The sequence below is a fragment of the Fulmarus glacialis genome, unplaced genomic scaffold (assembly GCF_000690835.1).
Source record: "Fulmarus glacialis isolate BGI_N327 unplaced genomic scaffold, ASM69083v1 scaffold389, whole genome shotgun sequence".
In the NCBI taxonomy this organism is placed as follows: domain Eukaryota; kingdom Metazoa; phylum Chordata; class Aves; order Procellariiformes; family Procellariidae; genus Fulmarus; species Fulmarus glacialis.
In genome coordinates, this window is record NW_009233622.1 from 21,990 (window position 1) to 42,616 (window position 20,627).

At 40.1% G+C, this 20,627-nt stretch overlaps 1 protein-coding gene across 1 annotated transcript in view; it reads right to left on the minus strand.

Annotated features, from left to right (window-relative positions):
- Positions 1-20,627, minus strand: part of ACACA (acetyl-CoA carboxylase alpha) — a gene marked incomplete at its 3' end in the record, with an annotated part of 83,937 nt that overhangs the window by 13,300 nt on the left and 50,010 nt on the right. Inside the window, 12 exon segments of the mRNA XM_009585363.1 lie at positions 1,477-1,623; positions 2,205-2,360; positions 4,800-5,003; positions 6,852-7,007; positions 7,521-7,736; positions 8,348-8,389; positions 11,217-11,261; positions 11,571-11,627; positions 13,808-13,915; positions 15,262-15,358; positions 15,974-16,117; positions 18,772-18,795. Of these exon segments, the coding sequence (XP_009583658.1) occupies positions 1,477-1,623; positions 2,205-2,360; positions 4,800-5,003; positions 6,852-7,007; positions 7,521-7,736; positions 8,348-8,389; positions 11,217-11,261; positions 11,571-11,627; positions 13,808-13,915; positions 15,262-15,358; positions 15,974-16,117; positions 18,772-18,795 (1,396 nt within the window).

A 20,627-nucleotide genomic window follows, 5' to 3' on the forward strand; every position in this document is an offset into this window, starting at 1 on the left:
TGAAAAATGTGAAGGGGAACACCATATTTTCCCCTAGTTTACCTCACTTTCCAGTGACTCAACCCCTCAGCGTAACAACCACAGAGGCAGGGCCTGAACCTGTGCATTAGATAACAACAGTATGCACACCACAGCAGCCATTGAATTTCTTTTCAGATTGAGCACAACAAAGTCTACCAAGGGTTAAAAAACCTCCTAATTTTTTTTGGTGGTCTTTGGGTACAGAATCTCTTATAATAAGACTATTTGTATTCATACTGGCAGAGTAAACACTACATGTTCATGCCCAGGCAGCTCTGTGCTTGTAATTTCAGCAAGAACAGAGCTATGTCCCTGAGGGACTTTGCTATTTCCCCAGCCACCATCCACTCAAACGCTGAATGAGAGCAGAGAGAGAGAGAAAGATGATGGCATAAGCCTCCACAGCATCGCAGCCTCAGCTTTCACTAAGAATGCAGGGAATAGCTCATTTCAGGTTTAATTATACTAGTTAAAACATTTCTCCTATAGGCCAGCGAAAGACAAGGACGTAGTGCTCCCATAGTCACCATTTACCGATTAGGCTCAATTTGAAAACTTCATATTCAAAACCCTCCCCTGACAAGATACATGCAGTAAATAGTGACGAAACGCTCTATTTCCTCTCATGACTGTACTTGATGTTTTTGAACAGAGCTTTTGCAAATCTTAAGTCATATATCTGTAAAAGGACAGTGCTAGTTCAATGATGCCAAGAAAAAAGAAAATGATATCACCACTTAGAACTGTTCAAATTTAAATTACTGTAGGAACATTCACTTATTGAATCCCACCTAGCCTAGGCAAAAACAATAAACACATCTTCTACTAGTTAGCTTTATTCTCCAGTCATTTCAATGCTGCGATCTTTGGCTTGCTAATGTAATGGCACACCTGCAAAAGCCCACCTCAACAGTACAGCCGCCTCCTGTTTGAGCTGAAGGACTAACTCTATTATCCCAACAGCATTAGCAGGTTGTTAGTCTCAAGTAAATCATTCACTAGAGGGGGATGTTGCACACACCTTACCAGTGTGCTACGCAAACACTGCATGGTGAGTATTTAAATGGAAAGCATAAAATTGTTTTTTTGTTTTTTAAGCAAATGAAAACATTTCTATTCAGTCTTGTAAAACATATTTTGCTCAAATACAAACCCCAGTTACCTGGAATAGCTGAATAAGCACTTTTTAATTATGAAGGAAAAACAGCATAAGCACAGGTTTGAAATGGAATCATCATTTACTATGGAGGTTAAAATACCCATTGTATGGAAGGTATTAATTTTTAATGAAACAAAAATCTCATTTTCAAGAGAGAGATTTCATCTGTGAAAGACTGAATGAATAGATTTTGTGCCTGGCTGGTAAATTTTCATTACAATTGTCAAACCTAGTCCAAAACACAATGTACTGCAGGATACGGAAAGAAAAGTAGCGTTAAAGAAAGTGCAACTTGCCTCATTTCCTCCCGGCAGCCTGTTCATGTGCACGAGCTGGCCCTGATCATCCAACACCAATTCAGTGTACGTTAGTATGTCAGAAGGCAGTGGCGGTGTTGGCGGGAATGCATGTTCATTCATAGACTCCCAGAGTTTAATCAAAGACTAGAGGATGAAAAGATAAATTCTTGTTAAGAACGTCATCTGCAAATATTTTTATTCAAGCCAGTGTTCAAGGCAGAACACTCTGAAATATCCCTCCTCCCAATGGGACTGACAATATCCAGTGGGTATCACTTTGGCATTTAAACTATGAAACACAGTTTCACTCAAAGTAGCAAATTCAAATTATGTGATTCAGAACAGAAACCAGCCAATCAGATACACAATCAATTCTGCAACTCATTAACACATTTAATGATGTATGAGTCCTATCCTAGGAACTATCACCCCTGCACTGTCCAACCCTCCAGGATGGGAAAACAAAGAAACATAAACAAGAAACGCAAGACAGTTTACATTTCAGCTTCTACTGTTTGACTTATTAATGGAACTATAGCAGCAGTGTATCAGGAGTCCCAATTTCTTTCCAAGTAGACTCAATCCATAGCTGTATAGACCCTGGGAGACCATTGTTAGCCACTCCAGGCCCCTTGTTTCCCTTCCCGAGCAAGGATGGCAACTGATAGAAGTGCTTTGCAGATTCAAAAGTTTAGAACAACCCACCGGGCCTTACGAACATTTACCTGCCGAAACATCTCAGGAATGTCATAGACATATGATGTCCCTAAAGACTGTGCCTGGAACCTCTTGGACTGAAGCAGGTCCTTGGTCACGTACGGGGTATTGATGAGCATCCCATGAAGTGGTCCCTGTTTATCCCCATATGCCTGGAACATAATCTGCAGCACAAAACATGACCAATTACAGTTTAATCCACTGGTTCCATACACCCATCTCACTCAAATTTTACCAAAAATCATAAGGACATTCTAGACTGATCAGGCTTGTTTCTGTTCTCTACAAATATGTTAATACTCGCATATCCTATAACACCACGCTTCATCACGCGTTACTACCCTTTGGAGACAGTGCTAGACCATTACTGCACGGGTCTGAGTATCACTGACTTATTACCATATCACAGCAGAAAGCAAAGTGAACAGAGCCACATCGCCACAGAAAAAAAGACTGTGACTTAGATGACTTCACATTCACCAGTATTTCCCCTGACACCGTATCTATGCCGATGGATTGTGATAGCTGGGAGCAGAGAGAACTCTGTTATTTATGTAGTCGAACAGCACAGTATCCGTATCTCCACTGACTGATCATGGAAGCTAGGTCAAGACTTGCATATGTCATTTGGCTTGAAGTTTTGATATTATAAGTTTAAAAGATTTTCCCAGAGTAGCAATGTGAATTATCAGCTGCCATGCTTCATGGCACTATATATTCCACTCAGCCAGGACTCAGAAGGAATTCTATTTCAACTAAGAAACAGGCGGAGCACTGCTTAACTGGGACAACACTGCACAATTGCTGCTTAATAGAAACACGCCTGACAGAAGCAACACGATTAGGCTGTTTTTAACAGAATGGTGATCAGATCTGATGTTACAAATGGCAAATTTTTTTCTAATTGAAGGTGAATTAATTGAAGAATTCCACTAAAGATAAAATTCAGTAAGTAAAGCCTATTTTAGTTTTTACATTAAAAAAAGTAGTTCATGCTCTCTTCAGTCTCCACCAACATTGCTTTGTGAAGTAGCTTCTTCAATGGGAGAAATATTTATTCAGGGTAACAAGCATTTGTGACAGTGCCTGTGTTAGGATCTGTTACTGCACTTGGGGACCAATTCTCCTTAAATCTCTGGAAAGCTTCTGAGCAGTTCTCTGGGAACTGGAGAAGTCTGTACTGACCATCACCACTCATTACCACAGAAACTGCGAAACAAGAGATCAGGGTCATTCTCTGACGATGAATCTATTTTTCCATTCTTCAGAAGTCATGAAAGTGCCCAGCACCCAGTACATCAGTAATGTTTGAATTTTTTTAAAAATAATTTTCTAAGTTCAAAATAACCCTCTGAAAACACAGGAAAAAATACATAGATCTGAACCTGTCCTATAAACCTCCATCATGAGGGGAAGATTTACCAAAGTTTCTTACAAAGTTTGAAGGTATTATTTTTTTAAGACAAACCTTCCTCCCAACTACTCAAAGAGTTAACTGAAATAATTCCTATCAATACAATTTTTTAATAGAACTAGTTTAATATCTGGGGGATGGGGGGAATCAAATTAAAAAATCAAATATTGGAAAAGTTGCTAAAAGCTGTACACACACAAGCGCATTCTCCTAGCTTTAAAAACATACAGCTCACCAGAGACAGAGTTTAAGAGGAAAGGTGACCTTCACAAATGATTTAACAAAACTCAAGTGTTAAGCTCAGCTACTGGAGATTATTAAAATGTCCTTTTCTTTCCTCATCTCCACTCAAAGGCAGAAATGAAGTAAAACGTGCAGACACTATCTGTTCGAGAATCTCCAGAACCGGACGGACTGTACAGCCAGGCAGCTTGCTGAAAAAATTTAAATGGAGAAGAGGGGGAGAAAAGGTGACTCAGCACTTCATGTTCAACATTAACACTGCCCAAGTGATTTATTCTGCTGCTACTACTGCATGGCAGAGAGATTATTACAGAGGGAGATGTAAATATTTCTGTATTTAAATATTTTTCATGCATCCTATGCTCCATGTACTTTAGCATATGTAGGTATTTCAGTTAACCACACTATTCCTATGCCATGAAAAGAAGAAATACCAGAATAGCCACAACCATTACAAAAGAGCCCATTATGCTTCATAAAAATGATATAAAAGCACCTTCAATAATTTTATATCATCCTACCCAGGTCATTCCCAATATCTTTAGAATTTAAAAGACTAGTTCACAGATTTTTCTCTATCTACTTAGGGAAACATATAATTAATAATATTTTTTATTATGACCTACAAGATGAGCACCAAGAGTGATTACTTTTCTATTACTTTTTTGAGCACACTGCCACAGATGAAAACAGATGTACAAATGACTGAAGGTATGTACAAAACAATTAGAAGATATGCACTTTTACATAATTGATTATATTTTGCACACCTACACGCCTACAGCAGGATTATCTTACAATGGTACATTCTTCTTCCTTTGGCAAAGTTGAATGGCAATTTTATATTACCTGAAAGCACTGCACACCACAGAAGAGCTTCATCAGGTAGAATGTGTTCCCCCCAAATAATTTGCTCATCACACCATGGAGACATATGGAACCGTACCTGTCCTGTTCTGGAGTCCGTCACTTCTTTGTACAGGCTGATGTCCAAGTAGTAGCCCGACTCGTTGGTCAAGAAGAGACGAATGGGAATTGCCTTCCCAGTCGGTGTCAAACGAATGTTGATCTTCAGCTCCGCTTGGAGGACGCGGAGTTTCCACAGGCGACTCCCGTAGCGCATCACCATGCTGCGCACAGATTCTTCGATCTTAAAACACACAAGAAAAATTTCTCTTACCTTTCTGGACACAATCCATCGCTTTGTCACCCCTCCATCCCGCTGCCGTAAGGTCCTGCTCAAAGGGGCACCCCACCGTGCAGGGGGAACATCACAGAAGAGGAGAGATGGAAGCACCAAACAGCAGCACGTGCCCAGTGCTGTTACGGGACCTCGGTGGCCTGCCCATTCTCATCCTAACGAGCCTCGAGACAGCCAGGAACTGAACTCAACCTTGGGATTACTGAGGTAGAGGGACAGCACTGGCTTCACATCCCTTTTTCCCCGACAGCACATCACACCCCAGCAGGGCACAGCATGCCCACTGCTTCCCCTTCATCTGCCTTTCTTCCTGCAGGCATAGCTCACAGCTAAGAACTACAAAACGCAGGAAAGTGAAATCCTTGACAAACAGTTATGTAGCACTTATATGCACAATAATCATGTTTCATCGCACATGTGGTGTGGTGCTTTAAATCAACAAAGCAATTACTACTTGGAGCTTGGCCTTCTGGTGTTCTATTAAACTTTATAATATACTACTGTTGGCAAATAGCGCATATTAAAAGAAGGCAATTTATAGGCTGTTTTTAACGTTCTTTCAAAAAATAAAAAGTCTCTTTTCCACAGCAGCTCAGGGAAAAGTCACGGTACACATTTGAGGGCATGCTAACTTCCAGGGGCTGAATATCCCAGCGTCTTCTGAACTTCTGGGAACTAAAGATTTTGGATGTGCCGAGAGAGGATTTATTCGAAAGAGATTTAAGCCACCAATTTTTAATTATGATTTAGAAGTCAGCAACCAAGAGATACTTATTTTGATAACCAATTCATCTTTTTAAACTTTCAGTTATTCTCATAAGGAAAGGTCAGCTCTCATCTTTCGGTAACCATGAACAGAATGTTGATTTCCAACTAAATGCAGCCTTTACAGTTTATTTGGGATTTTCTTTGTGGTGGTTCTGTAACAGAAACATGCTTTATGCCTAAACACTTTCATTTATGCATCTACAAAGCTTAATGTTCATTTATTTATAATGTTGATCTCTGTGGTTTTGTATCAGAGAATGAAAATGAGGCACTTCTTTTTGTAGCTGGATTTACAAATTCTTTTTAAGGACATGATTTATCTCATGTTTTTTTTGGGTAAAATCTGGAGTTTTGTAACAAAGAGAAGAGCATTTAATGCTATTTCCTTATTAAAATTGTTTATCTCAAACACACAATGAAAAAATAAGTTTAGTTTCAAATACAAAAATATATTTTATAAACTGTTCCTTAGTTTACACAGAGGAAGTGAGCTGCATTGCCTGAAAGACAGCATTACTCCACTAAAAATATGAGCTCTGCTAGTTCTGAAATCTTCCATTTAATATTCATTCATAGATTGGAAGAAAAAACAAAGCTTTCTTCCTTTCTCACTGCCAAACAGGTTCCTAACATGAAACAAACTAATTGCTTGCCGTAACTAGCTAAAATAAAAAGTATTCTCTCTGCTTCTGAAAAGAAGTTGGTTTAGCAGCTCAACAAGCAACCTTTAGTTAGAGACATCCATTAGTTATATGACTCCACTTTCTTTACTGAAAAGCAAAACTCCAGTATTTGTAGAGTAACTAAACTGAGCCTTATGTTACCACGTTTAATACTGGTCCTCAATTTCTTATGCTTTCTGTTATAAAGTGGCTAGTAGAAGCTGCATGTCATTCACCAAACGGTATTAAAATGCAATCAATCAACAGGTGCACTTACATAGCATAAAAAGGCAATAAAAGACCATTTAATTCTGATGAGTCAAGCCCAAAAAACCCAAACCGTTCAGAACTAGGGAAGAGATCATACCTTAGATGGGTCCATGATGACAGTAGGCACGAAATTTAAGAAGATGTGATTGCAGTCAGTGCGCACGTTGGTATTATTAAATGCCACCTCCAACTCATCCATGGCTTCCAAAAGCAATCGCTCTCCCTCATTTTGCAGATACTCAAAGGAGGCTTCCTGCCAGATATTGTCAACAAATAATTTACTTTCTACTCAAAAATCACAGCCCAAGAATACAGTGTTTGAAAAACTGCAGAAGGACTTGACTGAGAAAATAGGTTACATTAATTTCAGCAGAATGTGCAACCCTGAAAGAGATCCATCACAATCACAGAGCCAGTACTCCCACTGCCTGGATTCACATACCTGGCTGACTTTAGGTCAACATAAATCCAAAACTAGACAGGGCAAACCATTATTACAGTAGTGCAGGAGAAACACAGAGAAACAACTGTTGCCTCAAAATGCAAGGATTTCTGACTATCCACTTGGGCCACCGAAAAATCTCCTTGAAGCATAGGAATACTAGGTCTTCGAAATCATGCTTCCACAGAGCCAACATTAGCAAAGAGAGGGCACACATCCACAGTACTCTATACAGGTATATGTTTGTATGCAGGTTCCTAGAATGACTTACAGTGTCTCATACACTGTCTTGGAAAAAGACTTTGCATGGGTGACAAAACTCACCTTGGTAACCAGATCTGAATGCCTTATAATAGCCCTCACAAAGAACCTGTAGTCTGTCACTTCTGTTCCCACTTCAACTTTAGCTGCTCCCAGGTAGAGATGCATTTTGTGATTGGCACACGGAATGGCAGTGAGATCAAAGTTTCGCATTCGGTTCAACTCTAGCTGAAAAGCCAGAGCTGGCTCCAGATGACGGTAAATCCTATCTTCCTCAAACTGGAGGCACCCGGCATCATACAGGTAGAAAAGGGCGTAAAAGAGGAAGGTAGGTTAAGAAGCTGAAACACTGAGGATGGGAAGAATTAGACAACACCTCTTATGAAATTTCATACTTAATTAAAAACCTAAAAATTCAAGTGAATCCAACCCAGAATTTTCGATCTCATGCAGAGTCATTAGCACTAAGAGCTGCATTGAAATTGTTGAAATACTGAGAGTAGAAGACAAAATGCACGACAGCAAGTTCTCAAGCTCACCCCCCGCAAAACCCTCTTTTTCACAGAAGCCAGAAAGTTTGGTATTGAATCATTGTACTGCTTCCAACGCTTCGTTGTTACACTGCGACTAAAATTTGCATAAACAGAAGCTTCAGGTCAGGCTTCCAAATGCACAAATTTTTATCCCCAAATATCAGAGACTCATCATTGTTACTGACAGCAATTGCTGCGTGTGTGGACGACTGGCCTAGCGAGGGAGGAGAAAATACCACACAAGGCAGTGAAGTTGGTCTGAACTAGCTCCCACCTTCTTAGACTGGCAAGGAGCAGCTACGTGAAAGAAGGATAAAGCCAACACTTAGAGAAAAGTATTAAGAATATACAACTTACCTTATCCCGGGCACGGAACGTGAAGAACTTTGGAAATTCCCTCTGTTTGAAAATAAAAACAACAATGTTAGCCCTCCAAAAGTAAGCCATTTGATCTACCCAGAGAGTGCTCACAGGCCAGACCTGGGGTAGCACCACAGCAGAGGAGATGACAGAAGTTGTTACAAGCTACTTTTTCAACATCACAAAGGGTGATGGAAAATCAAGTTACCCTCAAGAAGGCAGCAGAGGTAGTTTAAACCTGTCTTCACTGCTAATGCAACAGAGGCTATTTGGCTTTTGATTATTATTGTCAATTATTAACAGACAATAACATGGAACTGTCGAGACAGCAGTGGGAAACTTCTTCTAGTTCTATTTTGATTATGATTACTGTGGAAATGTTTGGGAGCCATACAATGATATTAACACTCCATTATGTAAGCAGACATACACAAAAACAATGATCTGTATTCTATAGCTCTCTTCATACTACTACTGCTAGAAATACTCTTTTCCCAAGGAAAACTATTAATTATAATCAAATAACTTTATCCTCATGTATTAAATAGTACTCTACAAAAATCCCCCAAATATGATTAAGTTTCTCTGTTATTCTATTGCACAGATAAAATCCTAGCAAATGGTAAAGGCTTTACATTTTTGTGGCATATTGCACGTGCCTTAGAAGAAGAGAGACTAAACAGCATCCTTCTACCTATCCCTCCAGTTTCATCCAAGCAAAGCCATCCATTTCTGTGGAATTACAGTTTTACTGGGTGGAGGAACTTTTGTGAATGCTTTGCACCAACATGAGAGTACCAGCCATTCATGCTAAAGATGACCTGAGAGAGCATACGCAACTTGCCAGAACTGTCTTACTAAGAAAAAAAGAAGGTATCAGACCTGGAGTCACTGAATTTCTGAATCACATTTCACTATCAACCAAAGACTTGCAACCCTAGCTTGATTCAGTGCAACAACCAGTGCATGGTGAGAGTATAAGGCTCCACTGGGCAACAAAGCTTTTAAGGCTAGAAGTAATCTTCTAGCTAGTCATCTTCCTTACCTCCTATAAAAAACAGTCCCCAGAACTTCACCTGATGACTCTCAGTTGAGCAAAATAACTTGTGTTTGCCTGGAGTGTGTCTTTCAGACTAGCCAGTGGTACAAGAAATCCTGCCTGAAAATTCAGGCAATGGGCATATTAGGTGAGCCTATGAGCATCAAGTATACTCTAAGAAAACAACCACTTTCATGTTTCCTCACTTCTCTTCCAAATCCCTCCTACCTGTCCTCCTCTGCACGCTGCCAATTTCTCCTAACATCATCCACGCTCATTCTATCACTAATGTAATTGCTTTCAAGGCATTTGACTAGTGTTGTGGGCAAATATAGTAATTAGATGTGCACACACACAAAATTCTCAGTGCTCTGGTACCAAAATCCAAAAGAGTGCTCCATTTCCTAGGCAGAAGAATTATATCCCTGCTGTGTTCTAATCAACCAACCATCATCAAGACAATCAAAATAATTTGCCTAAATTAGCCAATCAAGACACCCTGCAAACCGCAGAATGTGAAAAGCTACAACAGAAATCATCATAGTTGATTATTATACTAATAATCACGTTAAAAACCTAATGAGATGAGGAAATTGGAAGCTTGCTGGAGCAACTCTCTATTACCTCAACATGCTGGGAATTAATTATATAGACTGTAATTAAAACAAAAACAAACCCAAGCCCAGGCCCTGGCTAAGCTAATAGTTGGCCCAGTAATAAATGGAATAGAATAGGAGATAGTAATAAAGACTGACACTCACAAAAGATCCCAGAGGTACTCTACAAACTTTGCAAACAGATGATATACCACGCTGCCTCCTCTGGCTTAGGAACTAGAAGCATCCTAACAGTCCATCGCTCTAAATGGCAGCTCAGGGAAAACTTTTCGCGATGACTCCTTTTATTTTTTGTCTCCTTTCTGACCACTGATGCATGCTACAGTGCTTATTCATAGACTCTTAGTTTTCATTCCCCAAATAGCAATTCAGTTCTCTAAAACTTCCTTTTTTTAAATCTAAAGCCTGGACTTTCTTGCTTCAGGTCCCAACACCTCTCCAAAGAGTCCAGTTTCCTACACAAGCCGTTGATTGATACGTATCTGTACCTGTACTGTGGGCAGCGATTCCCATGTGGTGATACCCACATTTGTTCAAACACTTTTTGGTGTTTTGTAAACTAGTTTTCGTTTTGTAAAGCTTGCTAAACCAGGTGTGTTGAGCACAGGATTAAGTTCTTGCACTTTCAAGGCTCCTAGTAACTTCCAGAGTTGTAAAGTAGATACACAAGGGATAAAAATCTGGTTTATGCCTTACATTGCCACCTTGAAAACAGGGTCAAACTAGCCCTCACTGATGCCCAAGCCCTGGGGAAAGACATAATTCTTAGCAGTAAGAGCATCAAACATTTTCCACATCACTAAGCCATTATGCGAAATTTAGCAAGTCACTTCAATTACTCCTCTAAGTTATTTTAAAATCAGTAAGAAGCCTGAAGAAATCACCACACTACATAAGAAATACAAAAATTTAATTGTATAATTACAGTTTAGAATACAAAACAATACTGAAACAAACAAGATCTTTATTAATGTGGCAGTCATGAGTTCAGCCAGGTAACGAGACTTTAGCGTGTGAATGGCCCCACTGAATGCAAAAAGCCCACTCCTGTATTTGAAGGTAGATGTTTGTTTAAATACTTCACTTAACTCTGACACCTATGTTGGCATTAAATGCCTGACTAAGAACCAAATGAGAAGCCCAGAGTCACTTACGTGTCTCCTGGGCTCAGGTCAAGAATACCACCGTGTTCTAGGCCCTTTTTACTTACATGAAATCTCTGATCCACCTCATAGTTGACCTGTTTCCTGAAGTCCTTACAAACGAAACATACAAACACAGGAAGACAAGAAAAAAAAAGCAGAAGAAAGCTAGCAATTAGGATGAAAATCAAAAATTAATTAATTCAAGAATACAAGAGGTGCCAAGATTGTTTACAATTGTAAATTAATTTTCTTAAGCGAATGCATCAAAACCATCTCAAATTTTAGAGAACAAAAACAGTGAAGAGAGAACTAAATATAGTTAATACAGCATTTAATTTGGAAAAAACCACATCAAATGTCAATGCTATTATGAGCTAGAAACCAAAGAATTCTGAGCAGCCTGAGAAATATCAAAATACCTTTTGTGCTACCAGGAAAGTCAGCCTCCGAATCCCATGTTCAATCAGGACTGATTTCTGTAAAAAGGCAAGGATGGAATCAGGTGACTGGATTAACAGAAAAAGAACACTTCAAAAATATGTCAAAATCTTCTATGAACTGAAAAAGCTCTACTTCAGTCTACTCATAGCTAAGGTTTCTCATCTGATGATCATCTAGTGGTACACATAAGCAAATACATTAAATGTGAAGAGGTAAGTAACCAAACCACAAGAACATAGTATTCCAGCTGAGCCTTGCTAACAAGTAAAGCAGAAGAGTCATATACAAATCTTGCAGGAAAGATTCTTGTTCATTTGCCAAACTAAGTTGGTCTTTTTTGCAAAGATTACTTTTTGAAGGGAGCACAGCATAGACATGGTAAGGCCATGGAAAATGATGGAAAATGAGTTTTAAAGGAACTAACCCAAGGAAGCGTGTAGCACATACTTGACTTTGGCACAATAAGCACACAGACAACCCAGACCAAAGGACAGATGTGTCAATATTGCAAAGGTGATAAATGATAGGTTTTACTTAGTTTTTTCAAATACATGAGAGAATATCCATTTTGCTTCCTTCTTTATCAAATTCCACTAAGTCACATTTCAAATGAGTGCTGCCATCAGTATTTGCCACACCACTGATCTTTTGAAGTGTTAATATCTCATAATTCTGCTCCTCTTCCTAAAACTTTTTCCTTTCTCCTCCTTTTTCCAATTTAAAAGCAAAGAAAAAAAAAAAAAGAACAACAAAAAAGAAACAAGAACCCAGCTAGACCAGGAACAAAACAACCCCTTTCAGCACAGACTGAAATGTTTTACTAAGGTTAAGCCCTTTGAAAATGAGCATCAGTGACTATATTCATGGCAAGAGGAAGAAAATAACTTTAATAATGCCATGATTTAAAAAGCAAAAATTGTTATTGCTTTTAAAATTCCACAAGTGGCAGACAATAACAGCATAGCAACAGGATTCTGATTACATCGTAATAATGTGGGTCTCACAGCAAGTCCACAGCTATTACAGAGCGATTAGCCATCAGCACCTGGAGAAACTCCATTTACACTGACTGCCTCAATCTCCTCCACAAGTCATTTACAAGTATATGATCCTAATTTCTATTAAAAAAACCACACACAACATGCTGGGACTAGAAGATTATTTGGACAATTTGGATCAACCTATTTGATAGTTTAATGTGTTTTGGAATTTTTTTTTTATTTCTTTCCTTTTATCCCCTCCCATAAAACGCCTGGAGCATGATCAAGCAGATGAAAAGCAGAACTAGTTTTAATTTTTATATTTGATTATTTTCTTTGTTTAAAGAGACAGGAAGCTGCTGAAGTTGCGTGGACACCAGCCCCATTTTGGAACCCCTCATTTCTGCAGAATGTATTATGACCTCCCACACTGGGAAGTGAAGTTAGAAAGTACTCGCTCAGTCCTCCCATAGTCATTGCAGGTACCATGGATGCAGCGGTGCCTGATGGGCTATTCACATCCACACGCCAGTTGAGGAGTTCTTCACACCAACCAGAAAAGCAAGTGCCGGCAGACACCAGAGGGCAGACTGGACACGAGGAGGCTATCCCCAGCCCATGTTGACTCACAACTGACCACAGGACTAACATTTGGTACTCTAAAGCGTATCCCATACTTACGAAGGAGCAACAGAACATACCAAAGCATTCCACCTTGTGCCAGAAATATCTAGGTGGATGCTCCAGTATGTCAACAACAAGGAGAAAGAATTTTAATTGCATTAAGACTATTGTGATACAGAAAATATAGGCCATTTTAATGTCACTTTCCATGCCTCTGTTACTCATGTAACAACTTTACCACAGGGAGAGGGATACAGCACATTTTTTCAGAGCATCTGGAAATAGATAATGAAGATTGACCTAATGCGTTTAAAACCTTAAAGGTCTTTTACCCTATCAAAAATTAAAGGGAAGAAGTCCTGACCTGATGGATTAGAATGCACTGCAAAGAGAAACAATGACCTGGAGGCTTCAGAAAGGTGCAACTTCATCCAGTCAAAGAAGTGGTAAGGTTTTAGGAGGGATAAATTAAGGATGTAACTGTTGCATTTACTTGTTTTGAAACAAAGAATCAAACAAAAAACTGAGGAACATACTGACTTTTCCCAAAGCAGACAGAACTGTCCTGCACAATCACACAGTTCCAGAGTGAGAATCAAGAATCAACTTACCTTGCTTTGTGTGAACTCCCTGAACATGGCTGCCAGCCCATCATCATCAACGTCACTGTCTGTTTTAATAGCAACATTAAGAATGTGAATGGGCTCCTCACGGGCACTCTGCAATTTAAAGAAGACATTTCCCATAAATATAGTTAACAATTTAACACCTGTGAGTTCTCAAAAGAGGCTCCCTAAATACAACTCTAAAATATAGATGCCCTAGGGAAAAATGACGTCAACAGAGCATGCTGTAAACCAAGGAAAACTATGAGGGAAATCCTTGACCAAGCAGCCTCACAAATTTGCAATTTCACAGAAGTAAGAGTTAATGTCCACAAACAGCGAACAGGAGCTTCATTTGGAAAATCCAATTCTGACGGTCACATCTGACTTGGCTAACTCAAGTGTGCTTCATTTGGATGCAGGAAGAATGCAGGGTCAGGTCCTCTCTTTACAAGATGCAGTACAGGCAGGACATGAGAGGACTTTGCCATCAAGAAAGATAATGAAATTAAGCAAATTCAAAGTGTAGGAGCAAAACAATGTGTGTTTTCACATCTACAACAAAATGAAATAATGTGGAAGCATCAGTAACATAAGAACTCGGAGAAATGACAAATTTAGCATTTAAGAGCCTGCAGTTAACTCTGAAAAACTGAGTACGAACAGGAAATTATCCTTGGTGAGGTGAGGGGGAGGTAAAGAGAGAGATCTGAGGACATTAAGGTTGACAGCAATATTCTGGAACAAGGCTACAGTACTTGCACACATCAAGATCAATGGATCAGTTTAAAACCAAGCCCTATTCTGGACACAAACTGTATTCCAACAGAGCTTCCGCTGTTGCGGGGGGCAGGACAGCGCACTGGAGCAGCTACCTGTGTCTCTAAAGGAAACTGGTCTTCTATCACTAAGGATTATAAACCACCTGCTTCTCTGCACCTGCTCTCCACATCAGTGCAAAAATTGAGGGGTTCCTCTCATCTTTTCCTCCTAAAAACAGTTCTAAGAGGTAGAAGAGAGGGAAGAATCAGAACATAATGTGACTAGGAAGGGTGTAAGACAGAAAATAAGGCAAGTCAGACTTAAGGTAAAGGCAGTTGAATATGCAGATGAACACCCCAATGCACAAAGAAGGTCTGGAAACTTAATTGTGGGTCTAAACTCTCAGTTACACTGCTGTGGATCCAGTAATTCTGTTGATGTTAAAAGCTACAAACTAAATTTACATGGACAGTAAGAGACTTAGACGTAGTTTTAGAACAGAGTCAGAAAGCGGCCACCTACTTTGAATCACCTGCTGTGGAACAAGCAACAAATCACATACATAAATACATAAAGCTCTTAACTTCTGCTTCCAGCACTCGAACTAGTGAAAAGTATCTAGCCTGCAGTCACTGCGACATTCTGCACGCCTTCTATTTCCAACCTGAGAGCAACCTCAAGAGAAAAAACTACCGTACCTTGTCTTCATCATACAAGGAAGCATGGCCAGCTTCGGGGAAGGTTGGGCTCTGGGGAGGAGAGTCGCAGAAGCAACCCATCACTTCATCAAAGATTCTGAAATACACCAGAGAAGTATTAGTCATCAACACACTGCTGTTAGTCCACCGAAAGTATATAGCACTAAAATCCACAAATCATGTTGCTAAGGAGGGGAGGGAGAAAAAAGGGCTCATTCCCTTTGCAGGACTGAAACTCAAAAGATGAGGAGGCAATACCTCCTCCACCCCTCAAACCAAAGCAGAGCCTGGATCTTCTAACATTTGTCAGAGATCTTATGGTTGCAGGCCCTCACGACTGCTATGGGCTCTGCTGGGGTTTTTCTGCCTACCCCAGAAGGTTGAAAGCATAAAGAACACATCCTCCCACATATATACTTATGAACAAGAGCGTTAGAAGAAATCAGCACATTTGCAAATGATCTCCAATCAGCAGAAATTCAAGATGCTGATCCTTCTGGCTGCAAACTGCTTTTACAGCAGTCTAAAAGTTATTTCAAGGAGACAGACAAGGGGATCCAAACAAACTTCCACCTGAAACTCCAGAAACTTAGCAAACAAGCTCAGGACCAGTTTAAACCTGACTCTAGACAAGGCAAAGATTTTGTCCAGTTCCACTTGGGCCCACCTAGGAAGCTGGCAACACAAACAATTGTCACCCTTCCCCACATACCTGACAAAATCTTCAAATGTGCGGAAGGAGACCATTCCACCCATCCGCTGGCACGGTGGAGTGAATGAATTGTCTAGCAGTACATCACTCACACTAGCTACATGGACCATTCCGTAGTGATTGAGGTTGGAAGAGAAGGACATTCTAAATGGCAATTCAATAAGATCACAGTTAGTAGGGACAAGGGAGAGAAGAATATAACTGGAAAAAGATTTGTGCATGTGCGTATGTTTTGACCATTTGAAGCGTGGCTGTTTATCCAATATAACTGTTGCATGATTTGTTAGATTCTTCAGCACACCAGACCTGCTGTGCTGTCTTCTCCAAAGTCCCTGCGATGTTGCCATGCCTCTGGTGCCATTAATGCCCTTACCTGGATGTTGTCCCAATATACAGGAAGAGTTTAAAAAGTTAGGAAATAATGTTATAACCCTTTAAAACAAGTATTTCTTAAGGAGTTTCTTGAGATGACAGCTGAATAATGACTATGAAAAGCTGAATGTATTCTTCCTCCTGTATGTACGTTTTGCTTTACAGGTGGAATACTGAGATAAACAACAATAATTCTAAGCTTTGAAGCTTTAAAGATTTAGTAAATTTTTTACAAATTAAGTTGAAATATACCAAGCTATATTATCTTATTGCTTCCACAATTTTTCTGGTCATACTGTAATTTACACTCCTCAAATCCAGTGGGGTACAGTGACCTCTCTAAAATCCTATACTAGAAACGGGGTTTTCTATAGCCTGACACTAGTATTCCTACCCTAAATAAAGTCCTATTACAGTGCCTTCCACTTTAACTGCTGACCAAATTAACATGCTTCTCCATCTAATTTAATCCATACTTTAAAAACATTGCAACTCCCCCTACTCATTTAGTTTTGATTGCTAAAAGGTAGCAGCTGCTAAATACAAGCAGTTGGCCACAGATCACATCTATCTTAAGGAGCAAGGAAGGCAGAGCTCCAGACACTTACTAGTGTCATACTCATGCCTGATGTCTGCTGTTCAAGCACTGAGCTTCACTGCAGTACACACATCACTCATACAGGACCAATTCCTTATTTAAGTGAGAAGGACTGGAACAGATTTACACAACCTCAGAGGAAGGCACTGAGTAAGAGACTTCTATTTAAAGCAGGAGCACCGTTCACTAAAGGTCAGCATTCTTTCCTGGCAGAGGGCAAGATCCTGAATATATTAAAATATCACTGAGTTCTCATACAGTTCAACTGCTATGGCAGCACACACCAGCTGTGAAATAGTTTGTGTTATTTTGGGGTTTGGGCTGTGATTTTTATGGTTTTTTTTAAAGATCCACAATGTTATGGTCAAGACTAGCAGAGGAAGTTTCTCACACAGTGAACAAAAAGCATACAACTAACTAGACGTCCTTTCCCTAGCTACTAGAATTGGGTTTTGCCTTCTCTGGAATTATTTCTAATTTCTGAACTGTGTTACAGAGTCATCTTAATTCATTGAGGGACCTACTTCAAAAGCTTCCTGCAACATGGTGAGACCTTCAAGCTTGCTCTGAAGAGACAGAAATGCCGAGCTGGCACACGGCACTGCTCTGCGACACAGCAGCACACTCTCACTTGCTTCTCTCTCCCCGGGGCTCAGGAAGACATTAACGAAGTTAAGTTTCCGTCCTCCCCAACTGGTGCCACGACAGGAGGCAGAAGGCAATGGGAAAAAAAATCAGGGCGCTGATTCAGCACAGCACATGTTTGACTTACAACTTGTAAAGTCAAAAAGATGCTCAACTGCCGAGCTGGATCAGACGCTAGTGGCACAACAGGCAAACCAGGGGCCCAGCCATGCTGCCTACGGCACTGCTACCAGCCACACAGACTCAGGACCAAACTGTGGATTGCTGACACTGCTACTTACCAGCTTTACTAAGATTTCTTTCTTTCCACATACAGGAAACCATTGTGATATGGTCCTAAGTACACTGTTAACAAGTCTAAAGTATCATCGGTTTGATTAATAGCTCTCCATGTTTAAAGTCTCTCTATGTTTCCGTAATTTATCTCTGATTAAGAGGCATGAGACTTTCAAGCCCATTTTTGCTATTTTTCCCTAAATAGGCTTGTAAGCAGTAATAAATAATAGGTATTCACATTTTGAAAGAGAAAAATTTTTCAGGACATGCCTTGGTGTACATTTCTTACAACTAATACAAAAAATACCACAGAACAGTAACTAAACAAAAAGACAGCAGACATTTTTCATGTATTATTTAAAACAAGAAATACTTTTCAACTGAGACATGGGAGGAAAAATTAGTGTCCAAAACACAACAAAACATGCTGTCAGCTATTTGAGATGTAGATTCATCTATGGTGTGAGGGAGGTGAAACAGCCTCGACAAATTCTAAGCTAGTTGCAAGAAACCAGAGTAGCAACAGGTATGATATCGGCTAGGAGTAACTGCCTGTTTCACTGTGACACCCTACCAGAGGGTCAACAGCTGGGAACCCAGTTCCAAAAAGAGACCCTAAGAAACAGCATGCTGCTAGAAGTTTGCTGTGTACCATACCGCAGATGAGCTGAGTCACCTGGCAAATTTAATTTTAAAGATTGCTGCATGCAAAGCTTTTTTAAAGGGTAAAGAAAAGCTGAAAACATGTTTTAGACAAAGGGAGAGGAAAAGCGAAGGAAAAAGAAGAGTTACGTTTGAGAGCTTCCCATGTAAAGGTAAGGGCACTAAAACAAAACATGTTAAAACATTACGTACTAGGCTACTTCTTTCTAGTCTGTCTTTTCAAATTTTAAAAGATGTACCATACCTGTTTAGCGTGGGGATGTTCCCTCTGTAATCAAACAACCACAGTTAGTTAGACTGGTTAGTGAAAGCCATAATAAAGAACTACTATCGAGCTGATACACAGACCAGCAACAAGTTTACAAATTACTAAACCAAAATTTGTCAACCATCAGGTATCAGGCAGAATTCAATTTCATTGACCCTGAGAAGGCACCCACCACCTGACTTCGCTTGCCACGGCTGCCATGGGAATGAGCACAGACCATGCACATAACATGCAAATAATATACCCCAGGAAAACATGTTGTATTGGAAGGTACCCTGCATTTCTATAGCATCTTTTATCGTACCCACTTCAACCCCTTTGCATACACCAAGTGAGCTTCACAAGCAAGACCAGAGCAGGGAGTTTGCACTCCCTGACAGAAGGGCAAACAGCACAGATGCAAAAAATGACCATATCACACAGAAGATTGCAACAGGTTCAGGAAAACAAGCCAAACCCTCATTGCCAAACCTCTATGCTAAGCAGCAGCCCATGCACTGGCTCCCACAACAATGTAGTAATAAAGCAAACAGACACATAAACACCACATAATACTATGCATTTTCAGCATTCAAGGCCTCAAACACCAAAAAGAACAAGCAGAACTTAAGGCTAATTTTAGGAAAATTTTACAGTTCCTTTTGTAACATCAGTCCAACTCTTCACATTTTTGCATGCAGACTGGGGCTTAGTGATGCACATAAGACAGAAAGAAGGCAAGGGGCACATTTTCATAGCAGCATACAAACAGCACAGTCTAGCCCATCCTAGCTACATTCATGAAAGCATAAGGCGGCACATTGCTCCATGCGAGATGTAGAAATTGCTGTGACCTGACATTCAAAATAGTAAAGATTAAATTGAAAAAAAATACATGCACACAGGAGGCTTGTGCAAAGAGATTAGCAAACATGAAAAGATTGAAAGCAAAGCTTCAGGGAGCATGTAACTGGACATTCACTCTCCCCTTCCCTGCAGAAACCCGTAGGAGATCAAACCACAGACTTTCTTAACATCCTTGACCATAGGCAAGACCCCAAGTTACTGGGCATGAAGTGTTGGTACTTAATGATCAGTGTGTTTCCATGGTCACACTGCTAAATACACTGACGGCACCTGGTCCTGTTCTCAAACTGGTTTTACCACAGCAGAGTCATATTCACTACAAGGTTGTATGTTTGGTGCATTACTGGTAGAGGCACGAAAAGTTCCCATGATCTCCTTAAGCCATACAGGAGAAAGCACAAAATGGCCTAAAGACATATCTGTTCAATGGCAAATAACACAAGTATTTAATTTCATTTGGAGGCAGTAGGGAGAGACATTGTGCTGTAGAGCCTGTGGTTAGAACCGAAAGGGCCACGAGGCTTCAGGGGGTTGAGACTTTTTTTTTTTTGCTTGGCAAATGGTGGGAAGTTGCATGTGATCTACTTCAGGTGGAAAAAATAGTCTGGAGAAGACTGGCAGTTCCTACACCTGGTACACTCGTGTAGCAGTCCCTGGAAGGCTTTCAGAAAACAGACAGAAAAAAACCCAGCATAACAAATGTTCCTTCCCATGTCAAAAAAGGCACCCTGTTGCCTTGCTCCAGGAACTGTTCTCAAGCCACTCAGTATGGAGCTGAAGAGATTACGGCAAGAATCACAATGAGGAAAAGAGAAGACCCAGTGGCTGGAGATCTCAGAAAAGAATGGAGGAATGGTCTTCAAGCTGCACACTATAGGGCTGGCTTTGTATCTACAGTCATTATAGCTGTGGAGGGCTTTTTTGCATCAGGAGCTGGATTGTCACTTGCCACTGAAATGCACTAAGAGGTAAAGGTTTGATATTTG